At 33.5% G+C, this 15,951-nt stretch overlaps 1 protein-coding gene across 1 annotated transcript; it reads left to right on the plus strand.

Moving 5' to 3' along the window:
• The first annotated feature begins 1,461 nt into the window (after positions 1–1,461).
• Positions 1,462–6,520, plus strand: LOC131056732 (disease resistance protein RPV1). Its single transcript, XM_057990992.2, has 6 exons — positions 1,462–2,127; positions 2,270–3,362; positions 3,646–3,732; positions 3,833–4,165; positions 4,255–5,454; positions 5,538–6,520. The coding sequence occupies exons 1-6, from the start codon at positions 1,613–1,615 to the stop codon at positions 6,162–6,164; spliced, it is 3,855 nt and encodes a 1,284-aa protein (XP_057846975.2). The 5' UTR covers positions 1,462–1,612; the 3' UTR covers positions 6,165–6,520.
• Positions 6,521–15,951: the final 9,431 nt, after the last annotated feature.

A 15,951-nucleotide genomic window follows, 5' to 3' on the forward strand; every position in this document is an offset into this window, starting at 1 on the left:
CAAAATAGCATATTTTTTTAGTTTTTCTCCCCTTGCCCTATTCACTAGACTTCTTCCATTAAAGTTCTTGTGAAATTCACTACATGCTAAACCTACTTATTTTGATAGTTGTTACTTCTATTAGAATGTCCCCATCATTGTATATAAACTTTAGGGAAGAGGGTTTTTATTTTGACATGAATGAGTAGCATTTTTAGCGCAATTGGTTGGAGTCAATTTTGTGAACTATAATTCATTTATTAGTGTCAAAACACAATTATTTTAGCATTAAATAAAACACAACAAAACATTATCCGATTAAAAGGAAAAACATTCATTGAAAACTAGGCAAGTGACTCACCTCAAGATTTTGCACATTTGTGTCATGTTGTCATTGGCATCGATGACAAAAAATGGGCAGAGCTTGTAGAAAAATGTTACAAACCAAAACCAAAACTAATCTCATAAGGTAAAAGTAAATCTAAAAATAAAGGCTTTAGTTTTTTTTTAAGAGACATGATTTTTGCAATCTTTTACACAAATAATTGGTTGCAAGTTAAAATTTGATTTGATTTGATTCAATTTGATCACCAATTGAAAACTAAACTTAGTTAAATAGCAATCCAGTGTAGTCTAATGATGTAAAAATTGTTTAAGGTTGGAAGCTCATACTATATATAAACTATCGACTAATTATTTCATTTGTTGATGTATAATTAGTTTCAAAAACATTTTTTTAAATAGATAAAAAAACTAAATAAAAATTGACATAAATATTAGTTATTAAGATTTTGCTTATGGATTTGACTATATATAATTTTTGTGGCCAACATTTCGGATCAAACTCTATGATTCATCATTTCTCTTCTCTAGCTATCTATCGTGATGATGGATCATAGAGTTTGATCCAAAATGTTGACAACAAAAATCATATATAATCAAATTCAGAAACAAAATCTTAATATCATTATGAACTGTAGATACATTTTTATCCCTTTTAAGTGTCATAATGAACTATTATGAACTGTAGAAACCTTATGAATTTGATAAATATTTAACTTTTACTGCTATACTTTATATAAAATAAATTTTACAAACAAATATATAAACAAAATAAAATAAAAATGTATAATAATCAATTGTAGCAAAACTAAATTGCACAAGATTCCTTCAACAACATGCTGCCCCTTGCAAAATAGGGAGTAAACCACAAGACTTTATCGTGATTATCCTATGGAAAAAGAGGCGTAAGAATAGCCAACAGTCTTCGAATAAGGGCAAACAGCACGACATGTGAAACGAAACGGGACAACTTAGGTTTTAAAAACGTTGAAATTCTGATGCTTATCATTTATCTTTTATATTGCTTTTGCACTCCTTCCGCCGTCCACATATAAATATATATATAAAATTTTTGCTGTACTTTTCGCTCCTGCTGCTGTCCACATCGACTACTCTTTTGTTAATCCTAATTACCTTTGCAAACACGCAATGTACGCGTTTTCCCTATGTAGTCATTTTTCCTTGTCACTTTGTCTGTCCCTCTCCTCTCTCTGCACTTTACCTCAACAAGAAGTCCGGCTTCATTACTTTGTCTCTTATACTTTCTTTGTGTTCAGGTCAGTCCAATTTCATGGCATCTACTTCTAACACTAGCAGCTACTCACAATTTGAAGAGTTTGCACCATCTACATCTACTTCTGGTAGATCTTATGATGTATTTATTAATCATCGCGGATCTGATGTAAAAAAAACACTAGCCACTACTCTTTATAAAATGCTCACTAATGGCATGGGAGTGAGAGTTTTTCTGGATACAGAAGAGCTTCAATTGGGGGATTCCTTGCCCACGGAACTACAAGAAGCAATGAAGAGTGCTTCGCTTCATATTGCTATATTTTCAAAGAAATATGCAGAGTCTCGTTGGTGTTTGGATGAGCTGTCATTTATGTTCAGAACAGGCACTAGAATTGTTCCCATCTTCTACTATATTGACATTGGAGATGTCCGATATGCAAAAGGAGTCTATGCTGAAGCATTTGACTTGCATAAAAAGAAGGGTAGATACAGCTCCGAAAAACTTAAGGAGTGGAAGAATGCGCTCTTCAATGTTTCACATAACATTGGTTACATCGTTAATAGCAAGGAGTAAGTATCAATTTCTCCACCTTAGTCTGCGTTCTACATACTGTTTTTTTAGGAACATAGATATCTTATATCATAATAATGCCAACTGTTAAGAAAATGTGATGTTTATTCTTTTTCCTTTGTTGCCGTTGTATGTGTTTAGAGATGAGGAGTTGCTGTTGAAGAGTATTACTTATTGTGTTGTGAAAGAAATTAGAAAGCTACCATTTGTGATCGCAGAATATCCTGTGGGTTTAGATGAAATTGTAAGAGACTTTGAATCGGCTATGCTTCAATCTGACAGAAATCATGAGAATGTGCAGATTGTTGGAATATGGGGCATGGGTGGTTCGGGTAAGACCACTCTTGCCAAAAAGTTATATAATAATATGTATCCATCTATGGAGAAGGCCAGTCTTATAGTAGATGTCAGAGATGCAGCTAACAATAACCTGTTGTGTGAGAAGCAGAAAAAACTTTTGGAGGATCTTGGTTTTAAAAGTTTATCAGTTGATAATGTTGAAGAGGGAAAATCAATTCTTGCAAGCCACTTGAGATCTATTCGAGCATTAATTGTTTTAGATGATGTCGATCATGTAGACCAACTAAATGCTTTATTGCCCAGCCAAAGATCTGGAAGTTTGATAGGATCAGGTACTTTGATTATTGTCACTACAAGGGAATTAGAAGTCCTTAACCGATGCAGGATCTCCTCCCAGTATAAAATGAAACCATTGAGTGAAGTTCATGCCAGACAACTCTTTTGTTGGCATGCTTTCCTACAACCATCACCGCTAAATGAGTTTGAGGAGCTTGTTGAAAAGGTCTTAAAAACCTGTAGTGGGTTGCCATTATCGCTCAAAGTCTTTGGTGGGCAGCTTTATGGAAATTTAAGCAAAGATTCGTGGGAGATTCAATTACAAAAGTTCTCTAGGATAGTACCTGAAGATATCAAGAGCAGGCTTAAAATAAGTTATGATGCATTAGATGATGAAGAGCAAGAGATATTTTTGGATGTTGCATGTTTTTTCATTGGAGAAAGAAATGATCTGGCAATTGAAGTATGGAACGGATCAGGGTGGAGTGGTTCGAACAGTTTGGAGAGGTTGAGGAATAAGTGTCTAGTTGAAATAGATGAGAGAAATTATATCAGTATGCATGACCACTTGAGAGATTTGGGAAAAGAAATTGCCAATAGACAATCACCCTACCGGCTTTGGTCTCCCCAACAAAATATTAAAATTCATGATATACAGGTGAGATTCACAAATATAAATAATTATATCTAACTAATTGTAAAAGAAATTTTCTAATTTATTTTTTAATGTCTGTATCTTTGTATGGAAACTCTATTAATCTTATGGTTAATTTTAACTTAATGTTTATTTGGATTCATGGGAGGAACAATGACCTTCTTAGCTCGAGTACTGAATAAGTGTATCTGGTTTATGGTGAAGAGCAACTTTAATTTTTTTTTTTATTGTCTCACTCATCAATGGCGAAGGAATCCTCTGTTTTTCTGTTGTGTGGTCGATTCAGAATGGGATAGGCATAGGAGGAATAATGACCATCTTAGCTCCAGTATTGAATACCTGTCTCTGCTTTAAAGTTTATAACGAAGAACGGGTAAGATTTTTTATTTGTCTCTCATCAATGGCAATGAAATCTTCTTTGTTTCTGTTTGTGCTCATAGTTATTCCTAATTTTATGTTTTATTTGGGCTCAGAATGGAATAGGCATTCGAGGTATAAAGACCACCTCTGCTATGGAGTTTGGCGATTGCTCGTCGCACGCAGAACTCATGGTTAACACAACCAGAGGAATTTGGGCCCTAGCGCCTTCTAGACTTGGACTAAAAATTATTGTGGCTCGAGGTTGTAATTTAAACCATGTAATTAGTGAAGCATCAAGAGATTTGGTCTGGCTTCGCTGGTTTGATATGGGGCAGAGAAATCTTCAGTCAGTAATTCCACTTAAAAATTTGAGGGCTTTAGAACTCCATGAGAACTGGAGGCGGGCAAATCATCAATTACAAGAACTTTGGGTGGCTGAGTGTGACGTAAGTATCTACCAACTTTTTTAAATTTATGTTTCAATCTTTTTACAACAATGGTTGAATGTTTAGTCCATCTCGAAAATATGTTGCAGGCTCCTTTACAGTTAAGAGAGTTGATTATTTCTTATTGCATAGAATTCCAAGGGTTTCCAAAGTCAATAGGACGCCTCAAGCTATTGAAAAAAGTAGTCATCAATTCGACGGAGGGTTTGAAAAGCCTTCCAGAAGAATTCTGCCTACTACAATCGCTGGAGCACCTGGAATTAAATCAATGTAGTGAGCTGTCATCACTACCAAACAGTATGGGCAATTTGAGAAAACTGCGGCATCTAAGTTTGTGCGGGAGCAGGAAACTGGGGAGGTTACCAGATTCTTGTAAGGAGTTAATGCTGCTGCAACATCTGAACTTATGCAACTGTCCTAATGTCACCTTTAAAACGGACATAATGGAAAACATGTCAAAGCTTGAGTATTTGAGCTTCGAAAACTGCTTTCAGTTGGAAGAGCTACCTCAGCATCTCACAGATCAGGCGTCCTTGAGAGAGCTCCACTTAGAAGGTATGTTAAAGTTAAAGGAGGTACCAATGAAGATCGATCAACTGAGCAAGTTAAGAAAATTTTCTGTCGGGGGTACTTTATTGACAAATTTGCCGGCTTCTCTGGGAGATTTGTCTTCCTTGACAGAACTCCAAATTATTAATAGCAGAAGGATAGAATGTTTGCCAGACTCTTTGGGGCGTCTTAGTCTCTTAGAGATATTAGAACTAGACGATTTAAGAATGAAATCTGTACCAGAATCAATTAGTCAATTGATTAATCTTGAAACCCTGTGGATATGTCGTTGTCCAATCAGCGAAGTATCAATTAGTTCTTCGTTGTGCAAGCTTAAGACGGTAGATCTATCAGATAATGATCGATTATCCAAGATCTCTATCTCAGAATACTATTGTACTCGCCTCGAGACTCTCACAGTTGAAGACAATAGCAATCTACTGGAGATAGAAGGCCTACCAATTGCAGTCAGAAAACTGGTTATAAGTGGATGCCCCAAGTTGTGTGCGGTTCCCAGTTTCGCAAAATTAACTTCTCTCCAAGAATTTGAACTGAGAGGTTGCTATCAAGTTCAGAAAATTGAAGGTTTACATCATTGCAGAGAATTGGAGACGTTGAAAGCATATACATGGTGGGAGGCGCCGGGGCTACAAAGTCTGGAGTACATGGAAAGATTGAGGACGCTGCATCTCACAGGAATAAGGAAATCAGTTGTTGAAGGTTGCATACAAAGTATCCAGGTAATTAAAATTTCAAGAAATTTACAATTCTATTTTTTTGGATGTGATCGTGCTTTCGCCTGAATATTGATGTACATTTGCAGAAATGGCCTGGAGAAATAATAGTTTGTACGCGAGTGGTCCAAAATGCAGCCTCACTTGAAAACTCCTGGGCGTTTCCTACTTTGATTTTCGTTGACTCCTGCTCTAACGTGCAAACTGATTCGATTCACGGGCCTAAATTGGTAGTGAAGCAGCCTACCGATGACAATTCCATTATTGTTTGTTTTGTTATAAGGACTCCAGTGAAGATTCAATTGATTAAAATTATGGGAGATTCAATGGATTGTATATCTGAAGTGGATGTGCAGGAGGGGACATGGATATGGATAGGTGTCTTCACACAACGTTCTACATGGTACACATCAAAGAGCTTCGAGGCATCTTTTTCAGGTGGTGATGACATAGTGGATTCAGATGAGGACATAGTGGAGAACGAGGCATCTTTTTCAGATGGGGATAATATAGTAGATTCAGATGAGGACATAGTGGAGAACAAGGCAACTTTTTCAGGTGGGAAAGACATAGTGGATTCAGATGAGGACATAGTGGAGAACGAGGCATCTTCTTCAATGAGCGATGTCATAGTGGAGAAAGGATTCCTTGCGATGGGAGAAGAGGATAGAGTTACGGAGGCTTTGCGCTGGTTAATGGGGGCGAGGGAAATTTGATTTTTCTACATTGAAGTGGGTAGATTTAAATTTTCTGTAGCAGCGCTGGTTCGAATCCTGAGCACTAAATAAATGAATGTAGTAAGGACAGAACAGATCACCTGGATTGAATGTAGCGGGAAGAGAACAGCTCACCTGGAATGAATGTATGAGTGGAGAACAGGCAATTCCAGGTGACATGTTCGAGTCCTTGCAGTTGCCTATGTAATATGGTCCAGTAAGTTTAGGGTTTGCCTCTGGTTTCTTTTATTTTTAACATTTTGCTGTGGATTGTAATGCATGTCAGATCCAAATTAGAGATCAATTATGTAAGTGAACTTTCATTTTAGCAATATGTAACCTCTACAATTGTTGTATGTAAATGTGCAGTGTTTTTCAAATTGCCTAAAACAAAATTTCCTTTGTCTTCTACGTAAACGAATGAATCAGGAATATGGCTAATTCAATTAACTGTATATAAGACTCAGTATCTTCCTCCCATGATTTAGAGCGATGATTGTGTATTTCGGTATGAGTGAAATGTGCGAATTTTGTCTGCTTTTGCATTCGATTCCATTATTGAGGATTTGTGCAAATTACTATTAGTCTTAACAGATCCTGAAAGAGATGCTAAAAGTGTACATGCTAATAAAAATGTACAAGCTACTAAAGATTTGCAAGCTAAGAGTGCACAAGCTACTAATTTCATACAAGCTAATGGCTTTCTTGTTGAAATTAATCCCCAACCACCCACTTAATCTTCCGTAGACTGAATGTTGAAGCTTGATCAGATTGTCCCATAGGCTATTCTTAGCCTCGTGGACGTTAAAATTCTTTCTTTCTTTCTTTCTTTCTACTCAACTTTACCGTGCCCGTGCCTTCTTCCTTACTCAAAACAGGACAAATTTTGAATTAAAAAACTGTGATTGTAATCTATCTATGATATCCCTGCACTAGATGTACCACATAGAAGTAAATGCATTGAATAATTTAGGAGTTTTTTTTCTTGTTTCCCTGGTGCATACGTATGGAAGAGTCTAGAAGTCTTTTGGTAACTCTTAATAGACTGAGTATGGCAGTTATTGTATGAAGTATGAAAAACAGGGACAAATATATATGGAGCTGTAACAGCACCCAGACCAGAAAAGTAGCAAGAAACAGGGGAAGCTTATTGTCTTTTTTTTGGGAATTCAAGTGTTGCAGTCCTGTTATACAAATCAGACTGTAGCAAGAAACAGGGGAAGCTTATTGTCTTTTTTTGGGGAATTCAAGTGTTGCAGTCCTGTTATACGAATCAGACTCTATGAATTTTTGAATGATTCTGAAATATATATACATATATGAATACAAATATTAGTTTCTGCTCTTGTTTGGGTTAATCTCTTTTATTATTTGTTTGGTTTTGTTGTCTGCCTCGCTGTCCATCATTTCTCACCAGTAAAATTTCAATCACAATTGATAATTCTTTAAGTCCTCCCCATGCCCTGCTCTAGATGTCATGCAAAAATCACATGGGGTTTTTTAATGTATCATGCAAATATCACAAGGGGTTTTTTATGATGTATTGAGGACCTTAAATGACTATAATATCCAGGTAATTCTTCATAGTTATCTTTATAATGCTTCTATTGAGTATTGAAACTGTATGGTAAACGCTAAGAGCTCTGTTTATGTGGTACGGTTTTCCTGTTATATCTTTCAGATTTAATATGGACGCCTTTCTACTAATGCGAAAGGAATATGTGAAGTGGATTTGTTTATCTTGCAAGCTGATGGAAGGAAGATAATAGACCCACAGAAACAAACCTGCCCATGTTCTCATCTGGAAATTGAAGTTTCCAATTCTGTACGAGTGAGGGTTGTTGATCGTGGCCCTGACACAGAATTGTTGGTTGCATTTCGAGTAGAGATATATGGAAGGTGTAAACCAGGAGTTCTATATGATGTAACGTTGGTGTTAAAACACTAGATATTAGTATTTTCACAGTAAGTTTATTATAATTTGTATCTATCTTTTGTTTACATGAATCATATCTTGATACTCTTGACAATAAGTTTATTATAATTTGTCTCTATCTTTTGTTTACATGAATCATATCTTGATACTCTGAGAAAATTCTTAAATTATTTGCGATTACATGGAGTTGAGTAATGAACTAACCTTACCTTGTCACATAGGATAACTAAGGCTGACCTTGTTAGATATAAATTGAGTGATCTACAAGGAAGCTGCTATGCAACCATATAAATTGCACCTCATACATCTATAAAGAAATTTACTGAAAGATATGGCACCTCATACATTTATAAAGACACGTTTTGAGGGATGTTCCTCTTATATGACTGCATAGCAAGTTTCAACCTCCAATGGAAGGTGTATTGAGAACATGTTGATTGGTCGATAGAGAACTTTGTATTGCAAGATATGTTACTTGGGACACGTCCCCAGGCTAAAATCTCCCATCTTCGTATCGGGGACATTTCGGGGACGGCCAGAGGACACCCCCCTGCCATCCCCAAAATTGTAAAATCTGTGGAGGACATCCCCTGCCATTCCTAAAATTGTAAAATCTGTGGGAATAATCCCAGAAAATTTGGAGACATCAGTGATTCTTAAAGGGGACGTCCTCTTGTCTTCAATATGGTTGGGGACGTTGTGACGTCTCCTAACCATCCCTGGGATGGCCAGTGGCCCCTTTTCTCAGCACATTTAAAAAAAAAAGATTCAAATGTTCAAAAAATAAATTTTTTAATTTTATTATAGGTCTGTAAAACTAGATTTTTAATAATATGATGCGTAAACATGTCTAAATCACTTCCAAAAGTACTTAGAAATAATGAGCAGGGTAAACATGTCTAAATCACTTCCAAAAGCACTTAGAAATAATGAGCAGCAACCTAGTAATAAATTTCACAAACATTTAGAACTCGGTAGTGTGTAAAAAAGTGCTTGCAGGTCTGTAATATTGAACTTCTCACTAATATGAAAGGTAAACAGGTTAGAATCATAGCCAAAAGCACTTAGAAATATGAATAACAGTTTGGTAATGAATTTCACAAACACCCTAAACTTTGTGGTGCATAAAGAAGCGGTTGTAGGTCATAATAGTAATAGTAATAGAAGACTATTAAAATATCCTCCAACTAGAAAGAAACAATGAACTACATGCAAACAAGTGCAGGCATATTGACAATGAATTTTCAATTATGAATGCATATTGAGTGCAGGCATACTGACAATGAATTTTTATAGACAATGAATTATGATTTATGAATGCATATTGAGTATTGAAAATGAATTCTGAACACAAATGTGGTATGTTAAGGTTCTATCATATACATATACCCGCTTTATCCATGTTTTCGTATGAATATAATGTATGTATACATGCTTTGTCTATTTTTCATATGAACATTTAAAATTTCCATATATATTTCAAATTTTCTCTATATTTTATAGAGATGTCCCCTTTGCCATTCCTCCTCGTCCCCTCAATTGGCAAAAAAAATTGTTGTCCCTGAAAACTCATTCTGTCGTCCCCTGCCGTCCTTGTCCCAAAAACTCGGGTCAACATAAATTGCAAGTCTTTTTCTAGAAAAGTTGTTTGCTATCAAGACATACCTCAAGTCAGAAACCACTATGAATTGTAACAATTGATGTGGAACAAAAGGTCTTTTTTCAATCAACAATCCAATATCATGGCTGTTTTCTCATTGGAACATGGCATCTAAAATTTGCATGATGCTTTACTCTAGAAGAATAATAAATAGAGCTATTATACAATAGCTGTAAAATTAGGTGATCTGGTGACATTATTCTATGGTTCAAATGGAGAGTAGTAGGTATGGTGTTTCATAAATCTATGCATCTCTTCAATCTTCAACTACTAGTGCTATGCCTACATGCAATTACATGCATTTATCTTTTAGGAAGAGGGAGGAAGATTGTTAACATGCAATGAGAAAAATCTTGTCACTAGACATTTCAATCAATAAAATATTCCAATGCTTTTCTCTCTTTGCATTCTTTAGATTGCTCTAGGCAAAAGAAAACTTGCTTTTCTCTCTTTGCATTCTTTAGATTGCTCTAGGCAAAAGAAAACTTACATTTTGTATAATTTTTGTTTATTTATATAGTGCACTCTTTGTAGATATTTATTGGTATACGATTATTATTAGTATGCATAATTTTATTTATTATAGCAAATAGAATTAGTACTTGCATCCTAACGAGGTGCAATAATTGCGTCAATAGTTAGATATAGTTTGGGTAATTTATTTAGAGGGCCAATAGGCTAGGGAAAATGAAAATTGCCTTTGTTAGAACTAATTGTGTACAATATAAGTAAACTACAAATACATTAAAATTTCTTTTTTTACAATTTATGGAAACACTATACCTAGCACATTTAGAGCAGTCATTCAAAATTTTGTATTAGTAACTTCATTGCATATGTACAACAAAGGGCCATGCACCAAATCAAATTTTAAGCATGTTGTTTGGCAAGCTATGTTCATCGAGCACGATTATCTAGCCACCATGATATGACTCACTAATGAGAATAAGAAGTATCACCTCCTGGTGCGATATATTAGAGTTTAAGGATCTACAACTTTTAGCTTTCCGTGTGGACAAATATTTAGTTAGGATATTTGCAATTTTTAGCTTTCTGCATGGACCAATATTTATGTTAGGGTGCTAGTAGTGAAAGCATTGATTTCACTCACTCTTTAAAGAGATAAGAAGATGAGAAAAACTTGGTTGCCTTCTATGTATTCATTGTCGGTTGGCTGCCTCTACAAAGAGTGGTGCCAAAGATAAATGATAAATTTTGGATATGGGTCAATAAATTTTCGTTCCTTTACATTACTTTTTAAAGAAGTTTGTTTATATTTGATAGTTGAAAAATAAGATATTTTTGAGAATTTATTGAGGTTATTTTCGAAATAAAGAAAGTAGATAAAAAAAGTTTTATGATTACTTATATACCATATCTTTATATTTACACATCATTCCATTTTAACTATTTTAAACAATAGAATTGTAAGGAACTTTATCATTCTATACCAAAAACATTTTAAACAATATTTATCATTCTCTACCAAAAACATTTAAAACAATAGAATCGTAATGAATTCTATCTTTTTATACCAAAAACATTTACACTAAATTTTATTTATGAATTAGAAATCTTTTAATATGATATAATAATTATAATATGAAGAAATTCATGGTTTAACTTCCAGACATGACCCGACTTCTCATTATTCTCAAACAACAATATCATCACTTTCTTCTACAAATCTTTCAACTCTACAGCAAAAAGTTTGTTTCTATCTTAACAACCAAATAAAATACACTATGTAATTGATTAAAGCTAGATTTATGGATGAACAATGTAGCAGCAATTTTTAAGGATAACGATATGCATTTTTCTTTGAAACTTCGTAAAATTTTGATGTATGTTTGCTATTACTATAAAATGAAGGGACTAGTAGGAGAGTGAGATGCATGGCGCACAAATGCAAGGCTATCTGTAATGAATATGTTGTTAGAAAGCTCATCAGATGAAAAGATCTTTGTGCTACTTTAGTCTCAGAAAAGAACACTATATTTGTCCTGTTTGTGAACTTATATTGCACATGGGTCAAAATACACACAAAAAAATTATACGGAGGGGGTATTTATTTGCATTATCCTATATCTTCTAGGGAATATAGATACAACATATGTATATATCAGCACAGGATGCAGTGTTATTTCTAGCTATTATCATTGTCATGGAAGGGGGGTTTCAATTCAGTAAAATTTTGGGTGATAGAAATGTTTTGGGATGTTAATTTCGTTATATGTATGCGATCAATTGTAGTTTGAACCACAATGCATTGCATAAGATAAAGATATAATTTTATTAATTTCTCTCACTTGCATGAGAATACCTGCAGTTAAGGATATTCTTTTCTAAAAATATAATTTGCATAAAAAAGCTAATTGTAATTGTGCATGAATATGCATGTTTGTTTTTCTATTTTTAGCATTGTAATTTCTTCATATGTACATTGCCCTGTAGCATATTAAAACAATCAATAAAACATAGTAGTTTGTTTCTTTTGGTTGCACACAACTTGGAGTTTTATTTTTATGGAAGTATTTAATTTCAATGATTTATGGATGAATGTGATGGTTTCATTTTTTATTTAATCCTTATAGTATAGTGTAAGAGCTATATTATTTTCCTTCAATTGGTATCAGAGCCATGTTCGAGAAATTATCTCGGTTAAATTGTTGAAGCTGCAAAAAGGTCCAAGGAGATCTAACTAGTAAAAAAGAAGTTCGATGAGATGAGAAGATTGTCATTTTAAAGATGAAGCTTTGCTGCAACATTTGAAATCACATGAAGAACAAGGATAATTTATATGTTGAAGATCATTGTTTTTTAAAACAAAAGCAATCCATAGGAAGTTGCTAGAGGAGATCAATGAAGATCACAAGTCATTTATGTGATATTCTTTTAGTATGGGAAACTATCCAAGTTACATGGGCAAAGTATTTTCAATGAATGAAGTCAATCTCGATATCAATGCAGAAGCCACCATCGAAAGGTGAAGTCCACTGTCCAAAGAGGAGAGTGAAGTCAAACTGACATTTGCATGTCAACTAGAGAAGGAATCAAGATTTTTAATAATCTCATGTATAAAAAGAAGGTAAAACCAAACAAGTTGCATCACAAAGAAACAAAGAGATTGCCAAGACAAGAAGAGATCACCAAGGTATGAAAAGATGTCATGAACCGCTTTTATCAATATTTAAGTTGCAATTATTAAATTAGAAAAATTATTTATAATTTGTGTTATATGAGTGAAATAAAATTAGATGGGAATTGGAAATGGAAATTTAAGTGCAAATGAATGATTTAAATTGTTTTATCATGAAAATTGGCGATTGTCATTGCTAATGATAAATCGAGTGCAAGTGAATGAAGGAACATGTGAACGTGGATGAAGGTGAGAACTTGGTTGAGGTAGAGTTGTTTTAGTTTTCTAATTCGATAATGGAGATGGAATCTCACACACCACATTAGAAATTCATAATTTGTACTTTGCAAAGATAGAAGATTTAAATGACTTTAATTGAGTGTTTGTTTAAATTCAAATGATGAATTTTGTATGAGTATTCTTAATTGACATTTCTTTTATTCAAAGAGATTGATTTTTATGTTTTTAAAAGATTATACATGTATTTTGTTGATTGTTATGTGCATTTTATGTGTAGATAATGTATAAATTTAATAATGAAGTGAATGAATTATCGTGCTTATATTCTCACTTTTAGATTATATATATATATAGATAGATAGACACACACACACACAGATAAACAAACAAACACAAACAACAAACAAGAGACCAATTGTTAGTGTTAGTGTAAGAAATCGCAAATTAAAAACTATCCTAAGAAAGCATATCAAGAGAGACACTACACACAAAATAGAAAGCTTAATGAAACTAAGAAATGCAACAAGACATCTCCAAATGCCCTCCACTGTGTTTGTAGCTTCTCCTCCCTTGTTCCTCTCCTCTCCAAGTTCCCAAATGAGTGTAGCTCTCAGTAGCTTTTTGCACTATTTTTTGGATGTCTTATGGAGATTCAAGAGTATAAACTAAATGATCATGAAAATGCAAATGTGAACAAGCTAAAATGATATATTATGTAATTAACTAAGATTATTTTTAGCCCAAAATAACAATGTGAGATGATTGTGCTAAATACTATCTATAATTCACTATAAGCTAGATGCATGCAAGTTTTCAGGATCTAAATTATGAAGAAATGGGCTCTATTTATAGGTAAAATGGAGAAATGGATGGTTGAGATTGAGCAATCTCAACAAGGGTTAGGATTGAAGGGCTTAAGATCCATGTGAGGACTTTCAATCCAATCCTAGGATGACAAATGTCAACAAAAGATGGGTTGAGAGGAGAGGGAATAAGCATTAAATGCTTGACATGACTTGAGGGTTGACTTGGGAGGTAAGGTTAATGTTGAGTTGAATGAATAAATTCATTATTCAAGGAATAATGTCTTTATCCAATGGATAAACTCTTGTGCAAGAGTTAGTGAGGATAACCATGGTCAAAGCAATAAATGCTTGAGGAGACACATGGGTTATATGAGGGTTGAGTTGGTTGCAAGTGGATTTAACCCTAAATGGTTATGTAAGAGTCATTAATGGTCATGTAAGAGCCATTAGTGGTTTGGAAGACTTTAGAGGTTAGCTTGTTGAACACATAAAGCTTTAAATTCTTTTCAAAGACTTTGGAGGCTTTGAGAAGTGACTTCAATTGCTTAGGAATGTGACAATATTTAGGGGATGGATTAGGCTAATTAGGAATGATTAGAAAGTGGTTAGAAGGGTCTAGAAGGGGATTTAGGATTGCAAGTGGGTTTGGTGGGTGAGGGAAAATAGGATTTAAATTAAAATAAAATTAATTTATTTCAATTATGGTTGCAACTTGCATTTGTAGGAGAATGCAAGTGAGGGGGAGTTTAATGATTTAAATAAATGTTTTAATTTATTTAAAAGAGGAAAGGGGATTAAATTAAATAAATAGGATTTGTTCATTTATTTGATTGTGAATTTGGTGTAATAAATTAATTAAAATAAATTGAATAATTTATTTATTTATTTAATAGGAGAATGTTTGAGGCTCAATTAATTAAATGTTAATTTAATTAACTATTGGCTAGTGGGTTTATTAATCAATTAAATAACAAATATTCATTTAATTAAGTGGACAGATTTATGTGATGTGTGTGTGTGTGTGTAATATAAGGATATACACATATATACGTATATGATTATATTAGGTCATGAAAAAGAATTGATAATTAAACTTAAACTTGAATTGATTTATGTGTGTGTGTGTGTGTGTGTGTGTGTGTGTGTGTGTGTGTGTGTGTGTGTGTGTGTGTGTGTGTAATATGTGTGTATGTATTTATGTATAGATATATATATTGTTAGATTGTAGAAAATCAAGAATCTGAAAACAAGTATTTTCCAAACTTATATGTAGATGAAAAACATTTCCAGAATATACATATTGTAAACTTTTCTTGTTCAATTTATCTATATAAGATATATGATCATAGCTTGATTGTCTTTATTTTATGCTGATATTCACAATGTTAAATACTATATGAAATGAATTTCTTTGTACGTTGTTCATGTATTTTATCAGACTTCAAACTGAGAAGAGATAACTTCTAAAACTTAGTGAACATTAGATTACTTTTGGAATACCTGTGGTAAACACCAGAAAACAGAAATATTAGATTACACATGAAAATATATTCATTTGAACATCAAACTTAGAAATAGATTACTGATATTAGTTTTCCTTTGAAAGCTGAAACATAAAAGATGAATCATAAAACTTGGAGTATTTGCATGTTTAACATATACTTCAAATACATAAGTAATTTTAAATTTAAAAGAACATGTGCTCATATTTTTACTTTTGGTATTCTGATTTTATGCAATATGTGCATACACATGTTACACCTTCTTTTCTTCATTTTAATGTTTACTTAATTCTGAAAAATGAAAAGATTGTTTTCTTGCAAATGGAATTAAGTTTATTTGTTGCATATGAATGGTAGTGTATGTCATAAACTTTAAATATATTGTATGAAAGGAATAGGCATGCTAGATGAATGAATATGCTAGTCATGTGTTTTATGGGAAAGTATACCTTCCGGGATGGGTGATAAATATGGGGTTATAGAGAGTATAGTTTTCTTTTTCCA

Source organism: Cryptomeria japonica, chromosome 5 (genome assembly GCF_030272615.1).
Source record: "Cryptomeria japonica chromosome 5, Sugi_1.0, whole genome shotgun sequence".
NCBI classification, from domain to species: Eukaryota; Viridiplantae; Streptophyta; class Pinopsida; order Cupressales; family Cupressaceae; genus Cryptomeria; species Cryptomeria japonica.

Bases quoted from the DNA above. Each gene is read 5' to 3' on its own strand.
- LOC131056732 (XM_057990992.2), top strand. From the start codon at position 1,613: ATGGCATCTACTTCTAACACTAGCAGCTACTCACAATTTGAAGAGTTT. The intron at 3,363-3,645 runs GTGAGATTCACA...TGGTCGATTCAG, and splicing joins TTAAAATTCATGATATACAG to AATGGGATAGGCATAGGAGG. The intron at 4,166-4,254 runs GTAAGTATCTAC...AATATGTTGCAG, and splicing joins TTTGGGTGGCTGAGTGTGAC to GCTCCTTTACAGTTAAGAGA.